General features: G+C 35.4%; 1 protein-coding gene and 1 long non-coding RNA gene across 12 annotated transcripts in view; one reads left to right on the top strand and one right to left on the bottom strand.

Moving 5' to 3' along the window:
* Positions 1-17,040, bottom strand: part of LOC411345 (neurotrimin) — a 442,810-nt gene that overhangs the window by 163,599 nt on the left and 262,171 nt on the right. For 4 of the 11 annotated variants that reach the window (XM_026443076.1, XM_026443078.1, XM_026443074.1 and 1 more), the window contains exon 1: positions 5,295-5,450. The exons of 6 other annotated variants lie outside the window; for them this stretch is intronic. In XM_026443076.1, coding sequence (XP_026298861.1) covers positions 5,295-5,373 — 79 coding nt within the window. In that variant the 5' untranslated portion in view covers positions 5,374-5,450. Of the gene's footprint in view, positions 1-5,294; positions 5,451-17,040 lie in introns of those variants that run through there. One more of the 11 variants, XM_026443075.1, reaches the window with a different exon arrangement.
* On the top strand, positions 12,342-15,416 carry LOC102656350. Its single transcript, XR_003305373.1, has 5 exons — positions 12,342-13,382; positions 13,463-13,636; positions 13,780-14,288; positions 14,374-14,628; positions 14,707-15,416. It is a non-coding gene; the product is annotated as an uncharacterized LOC102656350 (long non-coding RNA).

Here is a 17,040-nt window from a genome sequence, read left to right as displayed (position 1 = left end):
TCATCAAAGTGCACGGAAAAATTTACTGGGACTTTAATTATATAGTTGTAAAAAATATCTCTCGTCAAAAGATCCTAATTTTAGGATTAAATTACTTCATCTTTTTCATTTCATTTTATTTCTTTTTTTCACAAAATTACTTTCCCACTTTAACTTATCCAATTTCGTCGTATTAAAAAAATCAGTTCTCAGAAGGACACATTCGATCCGAAATCTAATAAAAGTGGCAAACGAGTCGGATGCATCGAATCAGAGATTGAAATCAAATTAATGGAGAACGAATGTCCGCGAAGAGGGGACATAATTTCTGTGGCGAAAATTCGTCAAGGGCGAGCGAATCATAAATCTCGGATCGGTATACGGATTGTTAAGTCGGCATTATTGCGGCCGGCAACGAAGAGTTATTTCAACGGATCAATCAATATCCTGCTAGCAAGAGATCGTTCGCCTGATTTTAGGGGTTGAATGTCGCCTTGTGGCGTGTTGTATATTAATGACCGGTCTGCGCGCCATGCTTACAATGGAATTCTGCGAACAATGCTGTGCATCGATTCAGATCACTCAATCACAGTAGCCTAATTTCCCGACAAAGTGAAACTAATGTGCATTGCAAAACGAAGGATGGGACGAGTATCGATGGATTTTCCATTGCCAATATTAATATATCGTTGAATCGTGACAAAGAAATGAAATTTATCAACTTGATCAAACTATTGAGCGAATGAGAATCAACGATTATTCATAGAAATTAAATTTCATAGGGGATGATTATTTAGTTTTTGAAAGATTGAACGAATTGAAAGTTTAATAAAAGTTTAAATGAATTTGGATAGAATTGTAATTGAAAATTAAGAGGAATGTAACGAAAGGAACTTTGTAAATTTTTTTCTATATTTAAAAAGCTTCCCACGTAGGATAGGTATATACGTATGTAAATACGTGTTTGGAAAAGCGTATGCATTCGAAGTCAGTGATAATTTCCAAGCAATTCAAATTCACGCATAAAATAAAATCGTGGCTGCAATTTGGAAAATCTGCATTTGTTGCAATACACGTGGAATTTTTATGTGTGAATACAACTTCACTGTGAATGATTTTATCGAGAAATTGAGTCGGATACAATACAGTGTAAAATACAATTAATTATGTTTATTTTGATATTTTCCAAATTTCGATGTTTGGATATTTCACATTTGAAATATTATATTAAGATTGAAAATCTTATTATCGTCCCATTTGCGATAAGACAACCGGTTTGAAAGCTACAGCAATACACACTATCTACGCCAATCTTTATACCTGACTGTTTCTCACCCCTGCAATCTTCATTTTAAACGACTTTATTATTTATGGCGGAAGAGATGAAATATCGTTGATCACAATAGTTAGATCAACGTTATTTTTATCAAGATGACAGCCTTTCCTCAATTTCCAACAATTAAAAGCAACTTATCCAAAGTTTTACAAGAATTTACACAAAAATCAATCAGGATTCATCAATAGGCGAAAAGGTTAGTAACGTAAAATATACTTAAAAAATTATTTAAATTACACTTTAAAGAAAAAACATTAAAAATGTTTCAGGCCTAACAAAATCCTTGAAAATCCAGTAATCCAATCTTCGATCTACAATACTAGAATCGATCGAAAAAATTTTCATTCGAAGGAATCTTAAGGAAGCTTAATCGAGAAAACGGTCCACGCTCGAGATGAGGAATGAGAAAGAATCGTTTCTCGGAATCTCTATAATGGCGCATACACGCGCGTGAACAGGCCAAAAGGGATCCCCTATCCGTACTGTCTATCCCCTTATCTATCCTATCTATACAACCGTGAAGTCCTCGGCCTCCCCTGCACAGATTTACGGGGCGGAATTCGGGGAGCCTCGCTTTAAAAATCGTTGCGTGGCCTCCCTCTCGGATTTTCTCTTCGAGCGCCCACAGTAAAAAATTTGTCGGTTATCGGTGGAACACAACCCGCTCCCCCTTCTCCTTCTTCTCCTGCTCCAGCAACCTCCTCGGGGGAGGAAAGTATCGAGCGCCTGTTTACTCGAAGTGAGAGCAGGGACGAAGATAGGTATGGGACACACTTTATACGATAGCTTATTACCAAAGAAGATGGCACACGGTGGAAGAAGTGTAGGGAATTTATGGCGGCGATATAACGCTGGGCGCGCTCGCTAAAAGGTGGTTTATCGGCAAGAATCTGCCGGGGAAAGTATTCGCATTAATTCGACGAGGGTCTTAGCTCGAATCGCTAGTTTATGCACGGGTTTCGGGATGAGATGTAATTGGCGGAATTTTTCGAGTGAGTTGATAGGGTTTTCCTTTTTTCTCCTTCCTTTCACGCGAGGGCGTAGCTTTAGAGGGATCGATAGAGGAGATTGAAGGGATAGAATTGGATTCTTTGATCGTTAAAAAATACACGAGGGTAGTATCCACGCCCTTAATAAAGTTGGCGAGCGAGTTAAGTATTTATACAAGGTATTGATGTATTTTTAAAAGGTAAGTAGTCTTTCTTTACACGATTTGTATCCTGTTCTAATAATTATTAATTTTCCTTCGTTAATTTCTTCCCATTTAAATACAGCATTACGATCCTGTATTCAATTATTGACCAATACAATTAATTAAAAAATATAATGAAATATTCAACGACGATATCTTTTTATATTGGATGCATCGGTCATTAGTCCGAAACAGGCATTTTGTCTAAATCCCGCACATACATCCAAAAAGAAAAAAAAAAAATTAGAATAACCATCAGATATCAACGCTCTTCTTTCATCCCCTTTCGATTCAACTCACGTCGATTTATCGATTGACTTAATCGTTCCGCAGAGAAAAGAAAAGAAGAAGAAGAAAAAAAAAATGCATCGTCGTTGCACGCATTGAAACTCGAACAATAAGCTAGAAAAAGAACATTGGCATGGAAGATACATTCAGTAGCATTTGTTGGCCCGAAATTAAATGAGCGTCGTTACGATGCCAGCGATTTTTTGGCAACCGGCGCGAACAGATTTCCGGTTCTTGCGGGGAAGTTGCTCGAATAAAGTAGGGGAGCATGGGTCGAGGGAGGAAAGAAGAAGAAGAAGAAGAAGAAGAAGAAAAAGAAGAAGGAAAGGGACGATGAAAAAGGTGGAAGCTTCGCAGCCAGTCGCCTCCTCCGTTCCATTTCTTATTGTCGGAGGGCGGAACCCGGTGGATAACGGACAAAAGTTTCCTTGCCTTCCACCGAGGGAGAGGGTTTCTCGCCTTCCCGAAAATTCGACGGTTTTATGGGGGCGGATAAATAATGCAGCGTGATATCGGGGGATAATCGCGCGTCGACGAGAGGAAAGTCTCGTGGAGCCAGCACCCTTTCAGAGATATCCCTTCTCACCACGAGTGAGATATCCGGCGTGTAACAGTCTGCATGTCTCGTGATAGTATAGCAACGAAGTTTGCCAAGGGATCGTATTGCTATGTAATATCGAACGCAAACTAACTTGTTCTTAACGAGAAGATAATATTTCCCGGATCATTTACACGTTTAATGATTCTAAATCGAACGAAATAAAAATAACTGTGCTGTATCCTGATTTTAATATCGATTTTTTTAAACGAAGGTAAAATAATATGCAAATGATCCTAGCAGAAGAGACAGGAATTTAATGCATTGTGAATATAGCAAGAATGTTTCTTTTAGATCGAAAGGAAGAATATGTTACGTTTACGAAGACTCGTGTATCGTTAATTTCAATTTCATTTGCAATTGCATTTTTGAAAATATTATTTACGGCTCCATTCATAAAATTGTCGAATAAAAATTTTTATTTTCATTCGAGGAATCGAGTCTCTTCGTATAAATATAAATGGAGGAATCGATTTGAATTTCAAATTATGAGGATATTTAAAAATTCACATCGCTCAAGATGAAAGATCTGGGAAGAATATTAAAGAAGAAATGTACGTCGATCAATGATTAAGATGCAAGAAAAACGTATCGAGTATCTCGTACAAATTTAAAAATAACATATGTAATTTATACAGCCTGCTTCTCGCTAGGATATATCTTTGATGCATAAAAGGTAATTTTATCTGTATATATTTGTTTTAAAAAATATTAATGGTCCAAATCACACAGGTGGTTCTCAAAAATAATCTCTTTGAATGTCACTGAAAAATAAAATTTAAGGAAAAAATTAAGAAGGATTAGAGATCAATTTTGACAGCAAAATTTTTCTTCCAATATTCTTTACAATCACTGTGGAAATGATAAAATTATTATGTTTTGAATTATTTATTTTCTCCGTGCCTTTTCACGATTGGTAAGACGATTTGATAACTTCTTGAAGAATCAGAAAATACTCTTCTAACTCGTTCAAGTTAATTTTGTATAAAAATATTGTTTAAATTTTTTAAAACATTCGTCGAACGTTTCTCCCATAAAGAATTATTCTCATTTCCAGATTAAACGAAGCAGTGATCAAATGAGAACTGCAGGATTTATTCCGCAACGAACGTCGAGAGATGTTTTCAGGCAAATTGAAAAGCTCGCGTAATTATTACATCTCACTGGCCGTACAGGTTTGTGGGGATACAAATAAAAAACGGACGAGTGTGAAACGCGGGAACAAATTATCCTAATTTACCGCATGGAAATAGCTGTACCCATCAAAGACCGTCTCTGTCGGGCCGCGTTAAATATGCGTTCAAACGCGTGTTGTCGTTGCACGCCTCGTTGGTGAAAAAAACACAGGTGAACAACAACACCGTGATATCCATCTCCACCCCCTGAAACACTGTTTCCCCTGCGTCACGTCCGAATTCAATGCACTAAGTCCAAACTAAGTCGAGACCTTAGTAATCCTTTTGCGTGGCAAATCCTCGAATCTCGATGATTTTCATTAGTAACGAAATCGATGAGAACGAAGAGGAATTCACATTTCACGACACACGAGAAGAACACGATCGAAATATACCCCAGTTCTAACAAATCTCTACGATGTGTCACAGAACACGATGAAACTTCAAAAAAAAAACTCGATCACATCTTTCAAACTACTACGTTCACGAAAAAATACGTAGATTCTCGCTCCTAGGCACGTCAACGACCGCGTTCCACACACACACACCCACGCACACACACACGCACGCACACACACATATACTCTACTATATACCGAATTACACGTGCCACTCGAACGGAATCAGTTGTAAAAAGTAAAATCCTGTGATATCCCTTTCCTTTTTCTTTCTTTCCTTCTTTCTTTTTAAAAAATGACACGTTTCGAACGAGATTTCATCACTGACCTTCCACGAAGGCTGGACAGACCGCGAGGAATCGCGCGACGATGCAAATCGCTGACACGAGAACGCGGTTCAGCAACATCCATCTAGGAGTTGGCGTGACGCCGCGACGAATAAAGGACGATTCGCGCCGGAATCTCGGTGCAGACTGGCACGCGAGGGGGCTAGAACGGGTCGAGGCAGCGGCGAGGCTCGAGCGAGAGAGAGAGTGGATGGCGCTGAACGAGCGAGCGAGCAAGAGAGAGAGAGAGAGAGAGGGATCCTTTCTCGATTGCCGTAAGCTTTAGGGTTGGTTCGCATGCGCCCGTCGGGGCTCACGTGCCCTCCGCCATCGCGAACCCTTGGACCCGCCTTCCTCGTACGAAAGACACGCTTCCCCAGGATAGCGAGAAACACACGTAGACACGGGTTCCACCACTGCCCCAAGGAATCCAACCGCGAAACTTCCCCTTAGGATTGATAGACGCCGCCGCTCCAACCTGTCTCCTCACGGACACACGATCCCGCCACGATGCTCGCTTCGGAGCGTCGGTTATATAGCGCGGATCGGGTTTCGCGTGATCGATGCGGTTTTGATCGTTTTCGGCCGTGTTACCGTTTCAAGAGGGGGGAGGAATTAATTATTTCGGGACGGGGCGGAGTGATTCGACGGTGATTGCAAGTGTTGGAGTGAAGATTTGCGAACGAGGAGATAAATATTTGGAAATGGAAGTTGATGTGCAATTCCCAACTTTCGCGTACCGATATTAATAATATTAATTATTTTGGTGGAGTAATGTATTGCAAGTATCACGTACGAAGGATTGAACTGAAATTTGTAACAAATAGAAGTTTTTAGGTTTGAAATTTAATAATTTCACTCGATTCTAACGTTGGGTAACAAAATTAATTATTGCAATTATTGCATTATTATTATTATGGATTTGAAAAATTGAATCGTGCATCAAATGATTTTGAACATTGTTTCAGGACATTGTTTCTTCTACTTTTGCGAGTATATATTCAATTTAATTTCAGCAGAACGAAATACGGTATCTTTATAATTATACGAGAATTTATCGTATCGGATTAAATTGAGATTAAGTTACCTGCTCGACAACGAATACGCCATTAATATTTTCGTTCTGATCTTAATTTCGTTTTATTAATTTTATCCACGTTCAAAGGAATCGGGGTCTCACGATTTCGATCAAGCCTTCCAACTTATATCGGCGAATAAAAATATCACGGAATCACTTCCTCGGTCGATCGACCAGAAGGATTTTTCCCTGTCGGATGGTTAGATTAGATTCGTGATTCAGATCGGGAAAATTTGCACAGGATTTCTTTTTTTTTTTTTTTTCTTTTAACAGACTATCGATCAAGTCAATCAATATCTTATCAATCATCGATTCCCTTCGTTTCAAGATCAAATCAATTATGGAATAAGAGAAAATTACAAGGATCCAATTTCAAATCGCTTCTTGTACATTCATGTACATTCTGTTGTTCATCTAAATTAAAAGTAAAAAAAGAAATGAATTAGAAAATCAAAATCGTAATCCTGTGTATTCTAATCTGCAGAAGAAGAGAAGAAAAAATGGGGAAACGTTCTAGAGAAGGAGTTCTATCCTCGAACAATCTGGGTCTTTGACCCAATTTCAACCAAAATTAACTCTACTTCACTTCCATTCCATTTACATAACATGATTATTGTTATTCGTTACCTAAATAAGCATCGACTATTGTTACATCCATTAGCTATTAGTTCCAAACTATCGTCGACGACACACAATGTTTCCAAATAACCATCCATGCAACTATGACATAACTCAATTTTGATAATCAATGAATCAATAAATCTAAATACCAATTATTAATAAATTGTATCTTAATTAAATTTACTAAAAAAAACTTGTTCGATCTTCGTTAAAATGGAATTAAAGGATTCGTGATTCTGAAAAATCGCTACCTTTTTTCTTTTCGCCGAGGTCGAAAGTCATTCGAAAAAGGTTTTTCAGGAAGAGTTTAAACGTTTCACGTCTTTCGGGATCGCGGGATGCGAAGTAGTGCAGGTCATAAACCCCCCCTCCCCTCGTATTCGTGTAACAGACATTACACCTCTCTGCATCGCGCTATTTCGAAGAATGACTTTGAGTGCGAGTGTAGCGAAAGTTTCGCGGAGGGGGTGGCCTCGTAAACCGGTAAGAGATGGTTTCAAGGTGACGGCACCGGATGCGAGACGTGTTTTCCAACTCATCCGCCGGCTTTTCCCTGCCTGCCTCCGTGCTTAACCCCTTTTCCCACCCATCCAGCGCTCGCCTCGATCGGCGAATTCAAGTCGGGGTAGTTTCTGTCACGCGCTCGTCCCTCATCTGTTTGGAATTTGGACCGATAGAAAATGATAAGTTATTCTTTCAAAAAATGGTATGTGTATATTTTTTTTTATATAATTACAATTTTATCGCAGTATTAAGGATGATAAGAATTTGTAATCGAAGCTATTTTTTTCTTTAAATACCAAATCTTCGAGAATTGATATAAAATTATGTGTGAAAATATTATTATAAGATTAATAAACGTCAGAAAAAGAAAGAAAGAAAAAAAGATACATAGTTACGTTTTAAAAGTATTATGACACGTGAATTTTGAGGATATTAAACACAATTGCATCAAATTGCCATTTCTCGTTTTAATTGAAATTTAATTTTCAGGAGCCGAGTTCATTTTGATACATATGGAAAGGAAAAACTTCAAAAGTGAAATGTAAAAGTAAAAATTGTTAATGAGGCGTTACATTTATGTTGTGTAATCCAACTATATTTCTGCTTTTCACGTACGTTCAATATGCGACCCTTCGAAAAGCAATTTATCGTTCTATACAGGTAATTGTTGTAAATAATGTTGATATTAATTAGTTATGTCAATAATTCTCTGAACGTTTGTGATAATAGAAAATAACATTACGATTGCAGAAAACGTATATAGGAAAAATAGATTTATCAAATTTTTCTAATGGAACAGAAATAAATCACGTATACTCAAGATATAATTAATATTCATATAACTTATCAAGATTTTATTATATGGAAAAATTAGAAATTATAAAATATATAACTCTTCTGGTATAAATATTCCAAGATAAGAGATGGATGTGAGAAAATTTGCCGGTATTGGTTTATTTCATTTTGTTTTATGCAACAGTTAAAAATTTAAAGATCACAAGAATGTTAATGCATCTTTCAAGCATGATTGCCAGGAAATTCTTTGAGCTTTGAGGTTTACGTGGAGAGAATGCTGTAATAAAAGCACGCGAGATAACATTTCGCATTGGAAGGATAAAGAGGGAGGAGAGGGGGGGAAAAAAAAAGTGGTCCTCGTCGAGAAAACTCTTATCTTAGGTGCAGACATTTTAAGATCTATCGGTGGATCTAAATTCAGCGTGCTTCCTCAGAATTTCAGATAGAAAGGCATCATACATTAAACATTCCGCAGTCAATGAGAAAACCCGCGCATTAAATACGTTTTCTAAGAGAATTAGCTTTCAACGTTGATCAAATAAAATCTTGATGAATTCTATCGTGTGGCCATCGGTTCTAATTGTTTTATTATTTCAAACGATATTATAAATTTCAACGGGAAACCACGAAGTAAGTTTTGATTTTTAATAATAAAACGTGTTATTTTATTATAATCTATCAATAAGTATTCAAAATTTATCCGAAAAAAGATTTATCTGAAACAATTTATTTTGTAATTTCATTAAAGCTTTTAACACGCAATAATAATAACGTGACAATTTTACCTGCAGGAATCCGGTATAAAAATAACAATCTCCCTTTATATAGAATTTAACCAAAAAAAATTTCAGAGGATAAAAATGATATAGAAATGTATAAAATTAACGAAAAAAAAAAAAAATGGAATACAATGCGGAATTAAAATTGCTCTGATTAAAAATATTTGAAAAACAGTGTTTGCTCTCAGTTAATACTAATCTCGAACGATATCATTAATATGATAAACTGAAATTACGTATCAACAAAAAATGAAATAAAAAAAAAATCACATTGTATTTCCTTTTTCAATATACGTTTTATACTTTTATATCTTTCTTTATCCGCAACTTATGTTTTACTATTTACAATTTCCCGTTATACTCATAGCAGCTAAAAATAGATCAAAATTATAAATTGTTCAACATCCGTATCAAATTTTCCCTCCGCGAACTAATAAAAGTTTTAATAGAATAAAACTTCTCGCGAATGAAAAGTTTTTTTCAAAGAAATCTCAATCTCGGACATACCGAGTTAACCGCATTGCTAAAAAAAACGACTTGATGCGAGGAAACTTTAAATCATGGCAATCAACTATTGTAATCATTTGAAATGTCAAATAAACGAATGAAATTTCATCAATTTTTCACGTCAAAATCGTGAACATATATCAAAAATTTTCTCATCAAAATCCATTCAAAAAATGCAGTAAATTACACCATTGAAATCCCTTTTTGATTCATCCCGATATCTCAATTTGTTGCCGAGATATAAGAATGTAAAGTGTTCATAGCATTTAAGACAATAGAGAATCTGAATGGTGGCGCCATCTAGTGATCTATTTTTCTTGAAAGTGCGTACTACGTTTTTCCAGGAATCGCGTCTGTCACTTGTCTAGGATTTGGGATAGGTCAGTGAGACAAGGTGCGAGCGAGAGATCCGAATAAGCGACAAAGATAGCGTTAGTAAACGATTAAAAATTATTCTTTCCTTTACACGACGATATCTCGGGAACCGGAAGTCGTATCGAAATAAACGAAAAGGCGTTTTAAAGAGAAAGATTCCACGCTTCTAATGATCGTTCACCCATTGATAAGAAATCGTTATCTTCGGAGTTACATCAATTTAAATTTTTCCTAATTTCAATAGGAATATGGGGTTTAAAGTAAACGATCAAAAATTATATTTGTTTTACACGATGATATCTCGGGAACGGGAAGTCGTATCGGGATAAATAAAAAAGTGTTTTAAAGGGTGAGATTCCACGCTTCTTATAATCGTTACTCGTTGACCGGAAGTTATTATCATCGAAGATATAACGGTTCAAAGTTTTTCTAATTTTAATAGAATTTAATTGAATTACACGAAGATATATCATGATAGATGTTTAATTTTGGTGGTTTGATATGGTTTTTATCTTTTGTTCTACATTCCTTATATTTTTTTGCATTCAGGATAATTTTATAAATTTTTTTAATAAATCGAAAAGCAATATTTTATATATGCAATTATTTCCTATTTCTTCGAAATATACGATACCAATGGCTAATAGGAAATCATTTTATTGCACATTTACATAAAATATCGATGTTGTAACACGTATTCTATGCATCTAAGTATACACTGGGGAGATAATTTATTACTATATTAGACAATGTAATTTGCGTATCTCTTGTAGACCAATTGTATCGGTACTGAGTCGATATCTCATACATTTTAGTAGAACACCATTACTTCCAAGATTAATTGTATACGTTAAAGCATAAAATAAATAAATAATTATAAAAAAAAATGATATTTCACACTCACGTATCAATCTAATAGTAACATCAAAAAAATTGAGTGAATAATTCAAAGTGAATACTTACATCGTATCTGAATTTAAATTTCAATCGTATATAAATAAGAGAATCGAAAATGTTGGAAGATAAACTAATAAATATGGCTATTATTTGTTTATTTTAAAAGAATAAATATTTATTCGGACATTTACTTTCAAATAAGAACCAGAGAATTTTATATTTTTAATAAATATATACTTTTTCGAATTTCTTTTTTTCAAAAAAAAAACCCAAAAGCTATTTTCACCGCAAACATTTCAACATGAGTATTTACAACATTTTCAAAAGATTGTAAAAAAATGAAATCGTAATGGACGATTAAATCTAACGTTTTAAAATTTCCGATAATTCTTATCAATGATAATTATAATTCTACGCATACACGTGCAATCTTCGCTTCGTCGAATTAACATAAATCAATATCGAAGGGAAATTCTTCCTTTAAAAATTCTACAATCCGAAGCTTGCAATTCCAACGCGAATTTTCGAAACGTTGAACAATTTTCTATCGATTTTTCTTTTTCTATACAACACTCTTTCCATTCTCGACGCGATAATAGCTATCACATTGATTTTTCATTAACAAATAAAAGATTCATCGAATCCAAAGTATAGTTTCATAAAGTACACACACGATTTCGGTTTCAATGTGAATGATCCATAAAATAAATCATGCAAAATAAAATGCTCTCGCTCTCGAGTTATGCATCGAGTTTTTTTTTCCTTTTTTTTTTTTTTTTTTTTTGCATGTATCAACGAAAAGTGTAGAATGAAATTAAAGCACTCTTTGATCCGTTGGTCGCTGCAAGATGAAAATCGGTCAAACTTTTATGATCTCGCATTAATGAACAAAGTTCAACTGTAGATTAATCTTAGCGGTAATGAAAGTACAGAAAGGCTAGCTAACTTCCGGACTAGCTGAACGAAAAGTGTAACTTTCCGCGCGGGAAACTGAAGAATTTTTATGTTTCACCAACGTGCCATGGTTAATTGACTTTTAACACCGGATATTGGTCAAAATGAGGTTCACCGAACAAGATATTCAATATTTTTTTTTCCTCAAAAATTCAAAATTTTATCACAGAAATATCTTTTCTTAATCACTTTGCAATATTAATTAAAAATTGAAACAATTACACGTAATATGAAATTAGTAGAAAAATAAATTGAGCGAGACAAATTCTTTTGCAAATAAGAGATTATTCACGCGAGTTAAAGAGTTTAAACAGGTTTAAGAGGTTTATCTCGTTTCTCCAAATAGAATCTCATATGTGCTCATCTCTTTCTTATGAAATTATTAGTAATTTTTATTTAGCACAATCGAAGAACAAATCAAAGAATTTAATTTAAAAAAAAAATAATTTATAAAATATAGAAAATATCGTTTGTACGTGTTCGAATCGAAAATATTGTAATCGATATAATTGTTAGAGTAAACAGTGACAATTGCCAGCGAGAATTGAAAATGATTATTACGTTCAATGTTATGAAAACAATATTATTTAATTGGCACGAAAGAAGTGGAAGAGATAAAGCGTTGAAATAATTAAATAACCTCCGCACTCGTACGATGTTTTGTAGTTTTGAAATATGTAGCGCAAAGTGGTTTGGAAACATTAAATATTTAACTTTACCGGCGCTGCGCGATTGCTTTTGATTAGTCTTTACCGAGTATACAACGAGTGTACACGTAAGTGTAGCGGAAAATGGCTCAAAGAAATTTGTTTCGATATTAAATTGGATTGTTTCGAAATCGATTTAAATAAAAACTCCTTAAATTTGTTCTTCGTGTGAAATTTATGAATAAATATTGTGGATGAAACAAACCTTTAACATTTGCTAATCAAAGTATTCGAGAATCCACATTTTTTCCCTTAATTTAGAAAGCTCTTTCGAAATATTTAAACATTTCTTTATCCATCTTTTACGTCATTCTTCGTCTCCCAAATAGTTGCAACAAAATTTTTCGATATCAATCGTCGAAGAACAGTCCATAAAAATACAAGGAATAATTTCAAAACAAACGGAATCCACCGACCCTTGTCGAATCGAAATACAATAATCATCGTTCAACGAGGTTCTCCAAGTTTTCTCTTTGCCCCTCGACGCCGCGAAAAAATAAGAGCAAGAACGATCGAGGAAACGTCGAAACTTGGAGAAAACGTTCATCCCCCAAGAAGCTGGAAGCTCATTTCCTGGCGGCGAGGTGCAAGGTGAAAGGCGCGTAATTCGATTTTCACTAAGTGGCAACCGAAAGCTCGGTCCCGGTCGGGCTCGACGAATAAGTCAAATCGTGGAAAATGGAATCCTATGGCCCCTTTATTCCTAAATTTTACTCGATTACTTGGAAGAATTTCGAAGGAAACGTACGAGAATGATTCTCCTCGTGGAAACAGCGAGGGAAAAATAATGAAAGGATTAAAATTTCCACCAGTGGGAAAAGTAACACAATCGGTGATCTCACTGAACCTGGAGATGCAAATGCGAACAAAAAAGTTAAGTTAGGTTATGCTGGATTACACACACACACATATATATATATATATCTGTGATTCCAAAAAAATTCTTTTTGCAGGAAAAATAGTTAGCTGAAATTCCCCTCTGTGAGAAGAATGATCTCGTGCCTGTTATGCCTGCAGTGAATGCAAATGGTTGAGTAGAGAGTTAGCTTCCCTCCCCAAATCTCGAGGAAACATATGTTACACCAGCAAGAAAAATTCTCTTTGTGCAAGGAAGAAGAGGAAAGCGAGTAAGCAATAACACCTAATAATTAATAAACCTCATATCTAGTAGATTGCTTAATTATAAATATCACGAATACTCGTTCAACGTGTAAAATATCCGAACGATTAGACTCCATTCTCCTTCTTGTTATTGCAAATATAAACACAGCGATGAAACTGGGTTGTCATTTGGAGCAAGGGGATCGCCAGTCACGGTTCCAACCAGTACCAAGCTTCATCGTTCCTTGCCCTCGTTGTTTGCCGCGTTTTACACGCCCTAACGTGGCCCAGCGAGACGTTAAAGAGCGGCACAAACGAGAAAACTTGGCAACTTCGTTAGTGCGAACCGTGAACGTTGTTCAACTTCTCGCATGCGACGCGTCGAAAGCGTCGTTGGCCTGCCTCGAGAATGTGTGTAGCCGGTTCCTTAACCGGCGTCACGAGGGTGTTACGACTGTGACGCCGGTTATGGGGACGCTGCGTAACGCGCGGGACGACTAAGGCGAGAGTTGTTACGAGAGAGGGCGTCGATGGTTTTGATCGCGTCGTAAAACTTGCCTCGTAAGAGATTCCATTGATCATGAATTGCTCGTTACTGCGACACATCGTGTAACCATGGTGATGGCAGAAATTGTTTAGGACTTGAAACGACGTGCGAGCAGATTCGTCAGAGATTTTGTAAGTTGGAAATTGAGATGATTTCTGATGTTAGAAAATTGATAAAATGGATCCACATTTATACTATTCATTGATGATTTTATAGAGATTGTAGATGTTTGAAAATGGAAATGTTATTATTGTAATCTACTTAATCATAAATTAAAAATGTTGAAAAATGATCAAGATAAGAGAGTTTATATAAGAAATGGAAAGTGAAAAATAAATTATCCAAGTTCTAAAAAGTATATTAGATACACAGCATGAATAAATGAAACTCAATGTTATATATTATAAAATTCATAAAAAAAATATTAAAAAGATCCAATGTATCACTACAATAATGATTCACATTTTTCACGTAAGCTTTTAAATATTGAACAATTTTAATATTTTTATACATAGAAATATTTGGACTGCATAAATATCATCGTTGCAGCAAGCGATCAATATCTTCTGCAAAAGAGTTTCTCGATCATCTCACCAATGTTCTTCTTCAAATTGGAAACTGCATGAAAATACGTCCATTGCTACGTGTTAAACATATTCGATTGGATCGCTAAATGTGGACGTAACGAGGGACGAGACTAGTAGAAACTACGATTGTGGGAAAAAGGGGAAGGAATGAATTCTCAACGTGTGACGTTCTCTAGCACTCGAGAAATTCTCGTTCGTTTGGAGTTTATAATGAAGAGTTTTGATGCGCGTCGGGTGATGACCAGTGGAAAATTTCGAAAATATTCCATTCAATCAGTTTCTGGAAAATAGTTTGCTAACTGGAGTGGCGCCGAGTTCACGCGCGAGAAAGTTATTGCGAATGGTAATAGAAGTGATGCTTGAATTTGGAATAAGTAGCTTCACGAAATGACGTGATTGTCATTGTTTCTCGCGGTAATTAAAAATATTTTAGCCAGTTTCGGCGAGGCTTGCATCCTTGTCGAACATTTGTTTGATCATTTTGTCCCAGAGATAAATTGATTTTTATCGAGGAAGATACACGTCAAAGATATAATTGGAATAAATTAAAATTAAAGAGTATAGAACGAAAATTTGGATTCAAAGTTAACCTTTCGAATATATCATAAATTCTAAATATTCTCGAATCGAACTATTTTTCTCCAAAAAAAAAAAGAAACAGTATTATAATCAACAATAAAATTATAGAACAACAATTACAGTACACAAAATAAATCAAGATGAAAAAAATTTGTTACGTTTGAACAAAATCAATCAATGATCCTTTTCACAGAACAGAATTAATGGAAAATTTTGTTTTCTTTTTCCAAATGGTTGCTCAACCGTATCATTATTTTTCGCTTTGATCAACCTTTAATAACCATCGAATAAATATGGACCATTTCACCCTTCTATAGAAAATTGGATTTTCAAGAATTCCGGGATCATGTACCGAGAATTGAATTAGCATTTTGATATTGCACGCAAATTACCTACGGATGATTAAAATACTGTGTAATCCACGATGTTTAAACGAGTTTCAACGCATTGCATATGTTAATCACAAACCGGTAACGGGGAGGAGGGGGAGGGTTGTGTGGGTTCCGTTCCGTATAGCGGCGCAGCATACAAAACCAATTACACGTTTCAATGACCGAAGATGTCCGGCCCGGTAAACGTTTCGAATTCAATCGAAACCTGTTTATAGTAGCCCGATCGAAAATTGGAGTACAACGTAATACGATCGTTGTACAGAATAAATTTGCGTGCGAAGGCTCGTCGAGAAAACGAATTCGTCTCGCTCGGTTATGCGTGATGCATAACCGGCCCTATTAAATATTTCTCGTAATTTATTTCGCGTAATTATGCATCTATGATCTGTTATGAGAAAAAATGATAAACCGTGGTTAGAGGTGGATATACTGTGGATCAATTTTAATTTATGAACAACCAAAGATTAGAAGGATTTAATTGATTTTTAAACACATGGATTTTAATTTTTCGGATTAAAATGTACGTGATGCGCGTTTTAATAAATTATTAAAATATCGGCAAGCTGAATGATAAATTGACCCATGCTCCTCCCCTGAATATTTATAAATGCAATCGATTTATTTGGAAGGTAATATATTACTTTAATTTTAAACGGGTAATATATTAATTTGTATTTAGTGAATTTTCATCCCTTGAAGAGATAAATTAGTTTCACCTTTATTCGATTTCGATTTTTTTTTTCAAAATTAAAATAATGTCTCTGTACAATCCCTTTAACGCGCCACACGTTAGAATTATTCAATTTGTTAAAGCGATTCAAATTGTTAAGGTAAACTTTCGTCCCCGCATAATTTCCCCCGAATCAAGAATAATTGGGCATGCAGATCGACCCGAAATTCCTAATCACGCCGCTTGTGTCCTTCATTAGAGTCGATTATTATAGCGAATAATGATGACAAAAGAGAGGTGAAAGCAATGCATACACGACAATAAAATTATATATCATTATTGTCACTTTCAAGGTACTTTGGAAACCAATTATGAAAATGATTTTTTCCTTTGTGGGATAATCTTCGTTATACTTCTGTTTCAGCTTCTGTTAATCGTTATTACGTGCCATTAAAATACCTTCTCTTATTCCCTTTGGAGAACAGAAAAAGAAAACCATTGCTAGATGGCGCTAGGAAGATTCTTCATCGTTAATAGTGGTAAGAAACTTCTAAAATCATTTCCAAACGAACAAAATGCGTATCAACGAACGAATATTTAGAAAGAGCATAGCCCAACACAAATTTTACACAACAAATTCTTCTTTCCATCTTCT

This window comes from Apis mellifera, linkage group LG9 (assembly GCF_003254395.2).
Source record: "Apis mellifera strain DH4 linkage group LG9, Amel_HAv3.1, whole genome shotgun sequence".
NCBI classification, from domain to species: Eukaryota; Metazoa; Arthropoda; class Insecta; order Hymenoptera; family Apidae; genus Apis; species Apis mellifera.
This window is presented reverse-complemented; position numbering and strand designations above follow the sequence as displayed.